Source organism: Bombina bombina, chromosome 8, assembly GCF_027579735.1.
Source record: "Bombina bombina isolate aBomBom1 chromosome 8, aBomBom1.pri, whole genome shotgun sequence".
In the NCBI taxonomy this organism is placed as follows: Eukaryota; Metazoa; Chordata; class Amphibia; order Anura; family Bombinatoridae; genus Bombina; species Bombina bombina.
The window spans coordinates 31,286,052-31,301,130 of NC_069506.1; the positions used below are offsets into that span (position 1 = coordinate 31,286,052).

The window sequence follows — 15,079 nt, forward strand, 5'->3', positions numbered from 1 at the left end:
TTGCTGACCCCTGCTCTACAGGTTTCTTGTTTAACATAATGCCCTCTACTGCAGGGGTGGGCAACTATCGGCCTTCCAGATGTTATGGACTACATCTCCCACAATGTTTTGCCAGGATTATGGCTGAAAGAGCATTATGGGAGATGTAGTCCATAACATCTGGAGGGCCAATAATTGCCCACCCCTACTCTACTGCCTCATAGTGCTCAAGACATATTCATGCTCCCGAGCCTAGCTCATGGTAATATGTTTTTATAACAGATGGATTTTTTTTTTTTAATTGTACGTTTAATCATGAAAGTTTAATTTTGACTCTCATGTCTCATTAAAAGAGTGCAAAGCCATTTGAAAACCATTAGAAAACTCTTTTTCTGATGGATTGAAGTTTGAATTTCACAAAAATCTTTTTTTATCAAACTAGACTATAACCCTTTAGAAAAAACAATATGCTCCTAAATAAAAGTGAATTAAAACAGAAGTTATGAGACAGTAAACATAGGGGTTTCTCTACTGCCAGATAAGAGTAATGCAAAGGGATTAAACCAGATAATACTCTCATTTATACGTTCTACTTTAGAGAGTATTTAATAATGTTTTGCAGTTTTCTAATTAATGTTGTGACTCACTATAACAAAACATATACGCTGAACTCTCTAATGCTGTTTGGATGACAGACAGACACACACAGATGCTTGTAAAGTTTAAATAATTATTTATAAAAGATTGTAAGTTTATAATTGCACATTGCTGGCAAACCCCCTAATATAATATACACACGTATAATTAATAAGATGTAAAGGTTGTCTGTGCCCTAATTAAGGGTGAATCATTTGCTACAAAGTTTTATAACCTTCTTTGTTGGACACTTGCCATACCATCAGCATACAGAGAATTGACAGTACCATGGCAGTAGAACCGAAGGTTTAATGTGAGAGTAAAGTCAAAATTAAATGTTCATGATTCAGATAGAGTATAGCATTTTAAACACTCTTCTAATTTACTTCTGTTATCAAATGTACTTTGTTCTCTTGGTTTTCTTTATTGAAAATCATATGTAAATATCCTTGCCAACAGCAATGCACTACTGGTAGTTCCCTCATGATTGGTGGCTGCACATATATGCCTCATGTCATTGGCTCGCCAGATGTGTTCAGCTAGCTCCCAGTCATGCATTGCTGGTTCTTCATCAAAGAATACCAAGAGAATGATACAAATTTGACATCTAAAGTAAACTAGAAAGTTATTTAGAATTGGTATCATTAAAGCCTGACCGTCCCTTTAAAGTGTAAAAAGAAAATATTATTTTATTATTTTTTATTTTTAGACAAATTTTCTTACAATGTATTTGTCCCATGCTGACAAGCGCACCATTTGTAATCTAGCCTGTCATTTCTAAACTAGATTGTCCCTTGTTGCACTAGAACGCAGTACGATGCCTTCAGTCTTTTGTCATTATTACAATATAAGCATTTGTTGTTTTGTGTAATTATCAAATCATCCTAAGCCCACTAGGACCCCCTGATCTCCACCTCTGATTTCCACTTGTGGGGAGAAGAGATGCAAACGGTAACAGGTTATGTAACCAAAACCAGCCCTGTGAAAGTCTGATCTTGGCTGTTCTCGTACTGAAACGTTGCTGCTTTTCACACAAAATATTATTTAAAGCAACAGTAAAGTTAAAATTAAACTGTTGTGATTCAGATAGAGCATACAATTTTAAACAACTTTTCAATTTATTTCTATTATAAAATTTGTTTAAACATTTTGGTATCCTTTGCTGAAGAGTAAATCTAGGCAGACTCATCAGACCTTAGGAGCATGCATGTGATTTTAGCACTCTATGGCCGCAGTGTTATACAATGTTACAAACACTGCTACCATAGAGTACTAAAGACACATGCACGCTCCTGAGCTCTTATGAGCTTACCTAGATTTATCTTTAACAAAGGATACCAAGAAAACAAGGTCATTTGGATAATAAAAGTAAATTGGAAAGTTGTTTAAAACGTTGTGCTCTATTTTAATCATGAAAGCTTAATTTTGACTCCGCTATCCCTTTAAGTAGATAGACTTGTAAGATAAATCTTTGTCCTCACAGCCAAATGTAACTATGCTATTTTGCTTGTAGAGAAAACGTACGAATGAATAAAGTGATTCGAGACTTCCTAGAGGCGCAGCAGCTGCAGGCACCCGTAGAGCTGTACTCTTACTGGCTCACAGTAGGGCACGTGGATGAATTCATGAGTTTTGTTCCAGCTCCGGACCAAAAGGTAAACCATGACCAAGTGCTATACCATATGTCAGTAGGTGATAAACACAATTCTGTATTATTTAAGAAAGTGTATATATATTTTATAATAAAAGATTTATAATCATTGGTATTGTCTGTTCCTCTGCCCGCCTTCATTTCCTCTTTTGACTGGGCTGTGATGTATAGAGCACTCCCACCCACTCTCTGCATAGGCTTTCTAAGGGCTTTAAAGGGGCTGGACTTCAAGATTGTCAAATGACACACATGTTGATTGGATGTTCACTTAAATTGTCATAAAAAAAAAAAAGAGTTCATCTAAGTGGGCCGACATAACATTGCAATAGAAGCATAACTATATGCATATACTATAACCCTTTCACAGACGGATTAAAAACAAAAAAAGGTACACACATACTTTTTTAATGGCAAAGATTAAATATATGGCATTTGATTAGTTAAGGTTTACCATCACATTAAATGTGTTATGTAGTTATAGTGCAGTGAGCCTTGTTTATGTGTTATTTTTATGCAATGTTTCCTAGATAGCATCTCACTTTGGGTTTGTTTCCACTGATTCTCAATTGGGTTTTCACGAGGTTACAAAACATAAACTGCTATTGGAAACCATTACAGTTAATGCCAGTTTCCTGTGTTGCGTTTCCCGTGTTGTGTTTCCCATCATTACTGGCTGCCGGAAAAAAAATTGGGAGGCCCATAACAAAATAAAAGAAGCCGAACAGTACAAATTTACACCCGGTCTCCATTAAACACGCAAACAGTTAAAACACTGCCAGAAGCGGTCAATAATGTCTCAGACATAACAGCATGCTCAGCTAGGTGTAAAAGAGAGAAAAATATGTTTTTTGAGGCCTTTTTTTTCCATTGAGATATTAAACTTTTCAAGCAATACAAGTGTTTCCGTAATAAAAAAGTCCAGCATTTAGCAGTGAAATTAAAGAAGACATTTATTTCAATATACAGGTAAAAATACAAACACGGACAGATTGCCTGATGCGTTTCACGCCCCCTAGTGGCGAAACGCGTCAGACAACCTGTCCGTGTTTGTATTTTTACCTGTATGTTGGAATAAACGTCTTCTTTAATTTCACTGCTAAGTGCTGCTGGACTTTTTTACTACAATATTTATCTGCAGTTGGTTTGCTGCATTGTGGCATTGCACCCTGCCTTGTGTGGCATCACTTGTATTGCTGCGGAGCATCATTATTGGCATCTGACGTCATCAGTATGAGTCATTGATCGTATACTGGATGGTGGGTTCAGAGCGGCTGCTTGAAATTGTGTGCAATACAAGTGTTTCCCTTTATACAGTTAGGCACAGATTACAAGTGGGGTGCTAAATATCGCTTTCATGAAAGCGATATTTGCGCTCCACTAAGTAATACCAGCACACGCTAATGTGCACTTTTATTACAAGTTGTCAAAATGCGAACATGAGCTCACATTCACATTGCTGGGAAGCATTGCGCTCACAAGACCATGCTTCTATAGGCTCCAATGGGGGCCTCGTTCTGATGCTGTCAGTGACGGCATCAGAACCTAAGCGTAGTGAAGGGGGTAAGTCTCTTTTGCTCTTTCTCCCCCCTCTTTTGCTCTTTCTCCCCCCTCTTTTGCTCTCTCTCCTCTCCCCCCTCTTTTGCTATTTTTCTCCCTCTTTGCTCTCTCCCCTCTTTTGCTCTCCCTCCCCCTCTTTTACTCTCTCTCTCCCCTCTTTTGCTCTCCCCCCTCTTTTGCTCTCTCTCCTCTCCCCCCTCTTTTGCTATTTTTCTCCCTCTTTGCTCTCTCCCCCCTCTTTTACTCTCTCTCTCCCCTCTTTTGCTCTCCCTCCCCCTCTTTTACTCTCTCTCTCCCCTCTTTTGCTCTCTCTTCCCCCTCTTTTGCTCTCTCTTCCCCCTCTTTTGCTCTCTCTCCCCATATTTTGCTCTCTCTCCCCCCTCTTTTACTCTCTCTCCCCCTCTTTTGCTCTCTCTCCCCCCTCTTTTACTCTCTCTCCCCCCTCTTTTGCTCTCTCTCCCCCTTCTTTTGCTCTCTCTCCCCCCTCTTTTGCTCTCTCCCCCCCTCTTTTGCTCTCTCCCTCTCTTTTTCTCTCCCCCCTCTTTTGCTCTATCTCCCCCCTCTTTTTGCTCTCTCTCCCCCCTCTTTTTGCTCTCTCTCCCCCCTCTTTTTCCTCTCTCTCCCCCCTCTTTTTCCTCTCTCTCCCCCCTCTTTTTTCTCTCCCTCCCCCCTCTTTTTTCTCTCTTTCCCCCCTCTTTTGCTCACTCTCCCCCTCTCCCCCTCTCTTTTGCCCTCTCTCCCCCTCTTTTGCTCTCTTTCCACCTCTCTTTTAATCTCTCCTGCCTCTCTTTTGCTCTCTTCCCCTCTTTTGCTCTCTCTCTCCCTCTTTTGCCCTCTCTCCCCATCTTTTGCTCTCTCTCCTCACCCCCTTTTTTGCCCTCTCTCCCCCTCTTTTGCTCTCTCTCCTCCCTCTCCCCTTTCTCCTTCTCTTTTCCTCTTTCTCCTTCCTTTTTGTCTTTTGCACTCTCTCTCAGCCACGCCCAATCCCATCCGGCCACACCCCACCACAGACGATCCCATCGGCCATGCCCCTTCACTCGCACACACCCGGCCACACCCCTTGCCACGCCCGGTCACACCCCCACTATGGCTCTTCGTCCGGCCACGCCCCCCACTACGGCTGCTCATCCTCTCTGCTGCTCAAGGCCACGTATGTTTGTCCTTGCGCAGTCTCTACTGCGCATGACTGCATCTGGCAAACATACCTGGCCTTTTATTATATAGGATATATTTATGTGTTAATATGTGTATATACACTCATTAACACATAAATATATATGTATATAAGTATAAACATATATATTAACTAGGAACACACAGTTCCCATAGACCGCAATGTAAAGGCACTCTTCAGTGCACCTCACTCCCGCCAACTTTAGCCACAAAATACTGCCTAGTGCTGCTATCTTTATTGGTTAATAAAATACACTACACTGTATTTTGGGGGCATTTGGGGCACATTTATAAAATTAAGCAGAGATCTAATCTCTTGTTAATTTTATAGCCCTCATTTGCTACCTATAATAACTGCCCCAACATACGATTTCCCTCCTCCATTAAACTTTACAGTAGGCACTATGTATTCCGGTAGGTAGCATTCTCCTGCCATCTGCTGCATCTGCCAGATAGTGAAATGGGATTCATCACTCCAGATAAAACATTTCCACTGTTTCGTAGTCCAGTTGTAGCGTAATTTACACCACTCCAGCCGGCATTGACCATGTTGATGTGAGGTTTGGGTACTGCTAATGATTGTCTATGGAGTTTTTTTGTCTATGTGCTGGATTTTATGAGCCTGTTATCAATGGGTATGGCTGAAACATCTGAACTCAATAATTATTAGCGTTGTCCCATACTTTTGGCCACATAGTGTACTTATCTGTTTTGTTTAATGGTGATTATAACAATATGCTTTTATCAGACATTCTGTTGCATCAGGATTTTATTGAGAGTCATAGGGGCGTCTCTTGCATAAAGCTTATAGAGGACTGACACATTTCTGTCTTTCAGGGATTCAGGCTGCTTCTGGCCAGTCCCAAGGCTTGTCTGGAGCTGTTCAGAGAGAAGCAGAAAGCAGAATATGGTGATGCTGCCATGTTTAAAGGTTTGTACAGACGACATTGTTATGTAATGGCCTTAATACAATTATACCATACTGAGTCAGCCTTACAGGAACTTAATACAATGTATACCATACTGAGCATGAGTCAGCCTTACAGGAACTAAATACAATGTTTACCATACTGAGCATGAGTCAGCCTTACAGGAACTTAATACAATATATACCCTACTGAGCACGAGTCAGCCTTACAGGAACTTAATACAATGTATACCCTACTGAGCACGAGTCAGCCTTACAGGAACTTAATACAATATATACTATACTGAGCATGAGTTGGCCTTACAGAAACTTATTACAACGTATACCATACTGAGTATGAGTTAGCCTTACAGGAACTTAATACAATATATACTATACTGAGCATGAGTTGGCCTTACAGAAACTTAATACAACGTATACCATACTGAGTATGAGTTAGCCTTACAGGAACTTAATACAATATATACCGTACTGAGCATGAGTCAGCCTTACAGGAACTTAATACAATATATACTATACTGAGCATAAGTCGGCCTTACAGGAACTTAATACAATATATACCGTACTGAGCATGAGTCAGCCTTACAGGAACTTAATACAATATATACTATACTGAGCATAAGTTGGCCTTACTGGAACTTAATATAATGCATACCATACTGAGCATGAGTCGGCCTTACAGGAACTTAATACAATATATACCGTACTGAGCACGAGTAAGCCTTACAGGAACTTAATACTATATATACCGTACTGAGCATGAGTCAGCCTTACAGGAACTTAATACAATATATACTATACTGAGCATAAGTCGGCCTTACTGGAACTTAATATAATGCATACCATACTGAGCATGAGTCGGCCTTACAGGAACTTAATACAATATATACCATACTGAGCATGAGTCGGCCTTACAGGGACTTAATACAATATATACCATACTGAGCATGAGTCGGCCTTACAGGGACTTAATACAATGTATACCCTACTGAGCACGAGTCAGCCTTACAGGAACTTAATACAAAATATACCATACTGAGCATGAGTCGGCCTTACAGGGACTTAATACAATGTATACCATACTGAGCATGAGTCGGCTTAATACAATGTATACCATACTGAGCATGAGTCAGCCTTACAGGAACTTAATACAATGTATACCATACTAATCATGAGTCGGACTTACAGGTACTTAATACAATGTATACCGTACTAAGCATGAGTCGGTCTTACAGGTACTTAATACAACATATACCATACTGAGCATGAGTCAGCCTTACAGGAACTTAATACAATGTATACCATACTGAGCATGAGTCAGCCTTACAGGAACTTAATACAATGTATACCATACTGAGCATGAGTCAGCCTTACAGGAACTTAATACAATGTATACCATACTAAGCATTAGTCGGCCTTACAGGAACTTAATACAACTTATACCATACTGAGCATGAGTCGGCCTTACAGGAACTTAATACAACATATACCATACTGAGCATGAGTCAGCCTTACAGGAACTTAATACAATGTATACCATACTGAGCATGAGTCAGCCTTACAGGAACTTAATACAATGTATACCATACTGAGCATGAGTCAGCCTTACAGGAACTTAATACAATGTATACCATACTAAGCATGAGTCGGCCTTACAGGAACTTAATGCAACTTATACCATACTGAGCATGAGTCAGCCTTACAGGGCTCTAAGTCAAAATAAAACGTCATGGTTCAGATAGAGCATGCAATATAATAATAATATTATCAAATTTACTAGGAGCAGCAATGCACTACTGGGAGCTGGCTGCCGATTGGTGGCTACACACATATGTCTCTTGTCTTTGGTTCAACATTTGTGTTCAGCTAGGTCCCAGTAGTGCATTGCTGTTGTGGATGTTACTTTAACTGTGTGTTAAACCCCTTTGCAGGGATAAAACACATAGGGCCAGCCCCCCGTCTTGGATATGGCACTGTATCTATAATTTGAAACCTAAGTTTAAGGCCCCTGTCTCCTCCCATTTTTTAGAGTATGGCCATAACATTAGCCAACTTAGGTTTCAAATTATAGATACTGTTTCATATCCAAGGCGGGGGGTGATAAAGAACTTCTCTTAAAGAGATGAGAGGCATTTTGGATCCATAAATTAAATACCATGCAACCTGCAGGATTTAACAGGGAACTGGATCTGGCTGTTTTCTTTTAAATTACATTTCTCCTTAAAATGCTTCTTGTAATAATCTATTGCTATCCAGAATACTGTGTAGATAGTTAATATTGTAAATAGCATATTTTTAAATGTATACAGGCTGTGTTTTTATAAAAAGAAAAAAATTATAAAAATCTGTAATGATTTGTATTAATTGTTTTTAGCCACTAGGGGGGTGTATGCACTGTTAGGTTGTGACTGGTTCCCGAATTAGGGATGGCCTATATTGATGCGTTGTATGACGTTAACTATGCATGATTAAGGGCATGAGCCACGAAACTTTACTTTTTATGTGACCCTGCTACATTTGGAAAAAAATTCTTTTTTTTTTAAGTGCTGCTGTGTGTGGACTTATGGTTTTCAAATAATTTAACAGAGAAAACAGTATTTTGGATTACACAAAAATTCAACACTTAACCAACGACTTGTAGTATGAACATAATTATCGCACTTCATCTTCCCATTGATAGTATAGGGTGCGGTATGGAAGTACAGGGTGCATTAAAAAACTTGTAATCCCTGATAGTGGGCCAGATTACAAGTGGAGCACTATTTAGTAATTCCGTTCGAGTGCCAACACCGCTAGAAGTAAACTTTTACTTGTATTACAAGAGTGAAACCTGATGCATGCTAACCAATGGACTTCGGATATCACGACCATGTTAACTTTTTCTCCCCATAGACTTCAATAGAGTGCACTGTTAATAAAAAACAAAACACTTATCGCTCGCTTGCTAACCAACACCATATTAAACCCATAGCGCTATACCCAACAGGAGTTATTAATATTTCAAATTCCAATGTTCTTCACATAAAGGAAAATGTTCTTTGTAGTTTTTAAATATATATACCTAGACCTGTGTATATATTCATATAGATATATAGGTATAGATTTATATTTTACATAAACATTATCAGATATTTATAGAACTATATATTTAAAACTAAAAATAACATTTTCTTCTATGTGAAGAACATTAGAATGTAAAATATGTGTAATGCGCTCCAGGTTTTGCGCTGTAGCTCTAACGTGGTGTCAGGTTAGTGCACATAAAGAATTAGTTATCTTAAGGCACATTATGTAAATACTAGTGTTAAAATCCGTGTACACGGGTCAAAATGTGAATGAAATAAATATGCCTCTTAGGAGGCATATCTCTATCCATATCCCTCAATCCATCTATCCCTCTATCCATTTATCCCTATATATATATATATATATATACACATTTCCCATACGATTTAATCTTTCATATGATTATAAGCTCTGCAGCTGTCACTCGTACCTTGACAGCGAACAACCTGCTGTTGTTTTTCCTACGGGCCAGATACACCTTCCCAAATGCTGCGCAACTATTCAGTTTAATGATGCTGAAATCCTCAATAGACAGAGGGTGCGGCACAACGAAATTATGTGCCCCGCACACATATGTATCCCCTTTTTCCTCCATTTCAGCCACCATCACACCAATCACAGTCTCGGTTCCTTACTAAAACAACAAACTCTTTAGCCGCGCCAGACCAGTTTAAACAATAGCACCGCCTTGCAGTTGCGTCTCCTAGGTTATAGCACCGCCTTGCAGTTGCGTCACCGAGGTTTACCAATTGGATGAGTTGATTATGGCAGTGCAGACAGTGCTAGTGCAATTGAATGATAATACGGGAGCGTAAAACTTCAGCCAATCGCATGCTGATCTCAAGCTTGCGTCTGTAAAAGACAGTGACGAAAGGATCCAGGTACTGCGCATAACTGCATCTGACAAACATATCTGGCTTTTTATAATATAGGATTACATAAATAAAAATATTAATAATAATGAATAATAATTATTATAGATACTGTAAAAATGCGTATATACCCAGATGATTAGAATTGTTAAGAACATCTATAATAATTATTTACATTAATTATTAATATTTTTCAATCTTTTATATTTAATAAATACATACCGCACGTTAACAAAGCTCATGTCGGGTTAGCACGCAAGAAGTATTAGTGTACTCCTGTCTGTTTTTGAGTACATTAACAAGACAGGAGTACACTAAGGGGCCTATTTAACAAGGTGCGGACGGACATGATCCGGTATTTTGCGGATCATGTCCGCCGCACATCTCTCTATCCATCTATTCCTCTATCCATCTATTCCTCTAAACGCTGTCGGCATTTATCATTGCACCAGCAGTTCTTGTGAACTGCTGGTGCAATGCCGCCCCCTGCAGATTCCAATCAGCCAATTTGCCGCTAGCAGGGGGTGTCAATCAGCCCCATTGTATTGGATTGGGTTGATTTCTTACGAGTTCTGTCCGCCTCCTCAGAGCAGGCAGACAGGTTATGGAGCAGTGGTCTTCAATTGATAAATATGCCCCTAATTCTTCATGTGCACTAACTCGCACATAAATATACAAAAAAAAATTAATTCACATACATACACTAATAAACATACACATATACAGACACACACACATTATATATATATATATATATATATATATATATATACAGTATATACATATACAGTATATATATATATATATACATATATATATATATACATACATAAATAAATAATAAATATATATATACTGCCAGATATACAAAGTTGACAACCATAATAAAGCAAATGATGCTTTATTAGTTCATCTTGGTACAAAGAATAAACTACAAAGAAACGTTTCGGGCCTTAAGCCCTTAATCATGCGTATTAACAACATGTGTACACTGCTTCTTATAATCCCTTCTTTTTAACCCTTTAATTACAAACATCTTTAAAATTCCTATGGTATACCACCACCTAGTGGCTAATTTTATTTACAATTAAAAATGTTCACTATTATACACAATAAATGCAAACTAATAAAATATAATTTGCTTTATTATGGTGCTGTGGAAGCTCATTTTCCCCATGCACCTGGTTACAGTATTGGTGCTGTACACAGTTTGTCTGACACAGCACAAGATAATGCCCCCTGCGCTATTTTACTCCACTCTACCCTCCAATGTACTTTAAATGATTGAACATGTTACAAAAACATCTGATAAACCCATAAATGTTGTATTCTTATTTTGCCAGGGGTAAGAGATAAGAAGATCACAATAGATGATGTTCTGGCAGATGACTCTTTGATGCAGTATGCAAAAACAACTCAGGTAAATATATATAATGTATGCACACTAGGTACTAGAGATGTTGTATGCACACTAGGTACTAGAGATGTTGTATGCGCACTAGGTACTAGAGATGTTGTATGCTCACTAGGTACTAGAGATGTTGTATGCACACTAGGTACTAGAGATGTTGTATGCGCACTAGGTACTATAGATGTTGTATGCGCACTAGGTACTAGAGATGTTGTATGCACACTAGGTACTAGAGATGTTGTATGTGCACTAGGTACTAGAGATGTTGTATGCACACTAGGTACTAGAGATGTTATATGCACACTAGGTACTAGAGATGTTGTATGCACACTAGGTACTAGAGATGTTGTATGCACACTAGGTACTATAGATGTTGTATGCACACTAGGTACTATAGATGTTGTATGCGCACTAGGTACTAGAGATGTTGTATGCGCACTAGGTACTAGAGATGTTGTATGCACACTAGGTACTAGAGATGTTTGTATGCACACTAGGTACTAGAGATGTTGTATGCACACTAGGTACTAGAGATGTTGTATGCGCACTAGGTACTAGAGATGTTGTATGCACACTAGGTACTAGAGATGTTGTATGCACACTAGGTACTAGAGATGTTGTATGCACACTAGGTACTAGAGATGTTTGTATGCACACTAGGTACTAGAGATGTTGTATGCACACTAGGTACCAGAGATGTTGTATGCGCACTAGGTACTAGAGATGTTGTATGCACACTAGGTACTAGAGATGTTGTATGCACACTAAGCACTAGAGATGTTGTATGTGCACTAGGTACTAGAGATGTTGTATGCACACTAGGTACTAGAGATGTTGTATGTGCACTAGGTACTAGAGATGTTGTATGCACACTAAGTACTAGACATGTTGTATGCTCACTAGGTACTAGAGATGTTGTATGCACACTAGGTACTAGAGATGTTGTATGTGCACTCGGTAGTAGAGATGTTGTATGTGCACTAGGTACTAGAGATGTTGTATGCGCACTAGGTACTAGAGATGTTGTATGCGCACTAGGTACTAGAGATGTTGTATGCGCACTAGGTACTAGAGATGTTGTATGTGCACTAGGTAGTAGAGATGTTGTATGTGCACTCGGTAGTAGAGATGTTGTATGTGCACTAGGTACTAGAGATGTTGTATGCGCACTAGGTACTAGAGATGTTGTATGCGCACTAGGTACTAGAGATGTTGTATGTGCACTAGGTAGTAGAGATGTTGTATGTGCACTAGGTAGTAGAGATGTTGTATGCGCACTAGGTACTAGAGATGTTGTATGTGCACTAGGTAGTAGAGATGTTGTATGCGCACTAGGTACTAGAGATGTTGTATGCGCACTAGGTACCAGAGATGTCTGTATGTTGTGTTACAAATTATTTTTTTAAAGCATTTTTTTACTGAAAAGGTTGTGAAACTTTACCCCCCTAAAATAAAACAATGAAAATAAATCAATGATTAACACTTTGGTGTACAAATCTTGCAGCTTAAAGGATCAATTAAGTTAATAGTATTCCTGAGCTGTACACCCCAGACCATTGTTTTGCTTTTTATTAACTGTTTATCTGTACAGTGTGCACATGCCTTGTGTACACAAACAGGCACTTATTAGTAATAGTAGGTACTCTTCATGAAATATACTTATCACTCAGTACAGTATTTCCCACTGCACATGCGCACATGGTGCTAATCTCAGTGTCAAACTTCAAAGTGAATGCTAAAATAGCTCTAGCAAGCCACTGTGATTTTATGTCTTTTACATTTTCATACGCTTACAATTTTAGGAATATGTTGATTTAAACCGAGATATCATGAAGAAAGAACTTGGGTTGTCCGAGGAAGATATCATCGATATACCCTTGCTTTACAATAAAACCAAATTTGGAGCAGATTCCTTCTTCCCCAACGTGGTAAGAACAATATTGACAAAAAAAATGGTGGGAGTCTTTGCATCTTGTCTAGTCTGCTATGTAGATTGCTTCCAATAGAGCATTGTATTATGGGTGAAGACAAAAAGTGCAAGCGAACAGCATAGTGAAGCGACAGGACTGAGGCTTGTAGAGAAAGCTAGAAAGCCTTAGAATGTACAATAGAGGAGGGGAGGAAGAGAAAAAATAAGTTTGAAATAGAGAAAAAGCCGTGGAACAGAGTCAGAAAGGCAATATCTGTAGAGAGATCTCCTTCCAAACATAACACTTATAGGACCATATAGCAGACAAGCTTTGGGTTCAGCAGAGGCACTGCTGCTGCTAGGAAGATATAAGAGAAATATGAAGCTATCAAATGCCTCCATGAAAAATGTTAAAAATATAAGAAAATTAAACATAAAGTACATGTGGTTGTAGGTTATGTACATATGCCCATTTTGATTGGTCCACCAGTCACATCCTGCTCAGAAGCAGCAATGCTTCGCAATTCCTGAGCAGACTTTAATTATGTTTAACTCCCTTGTGGGAGTGCAACAGTAAAAGGCTCTAATGAATTAGATCACTATATCATTATACTACTAACTAATTTCTATTAAAATAAAAACCTTATATAGATAACTTCAGGTTTCGGTAGCCTTTGATCAGAGGCCCTGTGATAATGTTGTCTTGTTTTCATCAAATTGAAATGATCTAAAGCTACATCTTATAATTTGACCGATCTTTATGTTTTGTGGTTTTCTCAAGGTAAACATGCTTGTGCTGGATAAGCTTCTGGTGATTCCCAAACCCTTTGGACCAATTATAAATGGTGAATGTTGCTTAGAAAAGATTGTCCGGTCATTGCTGGAGCCTCTGGGACTAAAATGCAATTTCATAGATGATTACTGGACATACCACCGAAATTTTGGAGAAGTGCATTGTGGTACAAATGTCGTGAGGAAGCCTTTCTCCAAAAAATGGTGGGAAATTGCCCCATAACCAGGATTAGGCCTGTGAACCTTCTTTTACTGATGTAACTGGACTGTAGTTATCTGAGTATTAAAACTTACTAAAAAACTAATGGGAATAAAAACAATAGAGGGCAGTATGGTGCTGTTAAACATAATTTAAATTAAACTGAAGGAAACAACACCTACTCTTTTCATTGTATATTTTAACCTTATACTAAGACTATGATACTGGAGCAAAGGAACTGGATTATTCTTGCTAAAGTCTTACTGAGGCAATAAAGGGGGGGAAAACAAACACATTTGTAATTCCGGTTATGACAGGCTGAATTCCTATTGCAGAACAGGCAAGACACAGGCTTAAACACAAAGATAAAAAATTTGTTATCATTAAAAGTTATGTTACTTGAAATTATGTAACAATTCAGTAACTATATACTAGACATGAGCATTTCATATCTTTTTGTTGCATTCATTCAAGAAAAACAGTTATTAAAACAGGTGGGAAAAGCTTAAAATAGTTTACAGTTTTACACTATGAAATGCCCTTGTCAGTTGATTTCTCCCAGTATCAGCCAATAAGTATGTAAGATTTGCTTTTGTTCTTGGCAATTTTGACCCTAATAATAAAAACAAAACAATTTTGAAAATCTTGTTTTTGTGCTGCTGTTGGCTTGTAGCAGTACCAGTAGCTACAGTATTAACTTTACTTAATGTATGTAGCACTTACAGTGCTTTGACAGTGTGGGTCTTGCTCTTGCTATTTCTGCATGCCTGTGATGAATGATTCATCTGAAATTATTTTTTTGTCTGTGCATATGTCTGCTATTTAAGTACAAGGCTTGATTAAAGGGACATAAAACAGGTTGAGATCTGTCCATATACTAAAAGGGCTAATTAATTAAAAATAGTT

At 38.4% G+C, this 15,079-nt stretch overlaps 1 protein-coding gene across 1 annotated transcript in view; it reads left to right on the plus strand.

Moving 5' to 3' along the window:
* LOC128638360 (protein-arginine deiminase type-1-like) overlaps positions 1-14,816 on the plus strand; it is a 94,124-nt gene extending 79,308 nt beyond the window's left edge. Inside the window, exons 12-16 of the mRNA XM_053690266.1 lie at positions 2,129-2,270; positions 5,834-5,927; positions 11,206-11,282; positions 13,076-13,201; positions 13,964-14,816. Of these exons, the coding sequence (XP_053546241.1) occupies positions 2,129-2,270; positions 5,834-5,927; positions 11,206-11,282; positions 13,076-13,201; positions 13,964-14,197 (673 nt within the window). The 3' untranslated portion in view covers positions 14,198-14,816. The remainder of the gene's footprint in view (positions 1-2,128; positions 2,271-5,833; positions 5,928-11,205; positions 11,283-13,075; positions 13,202-13,963) is intronic.
* The last annotated feature ends 263 nt before the right edge of the window (positions 14,817-15,079 follow it).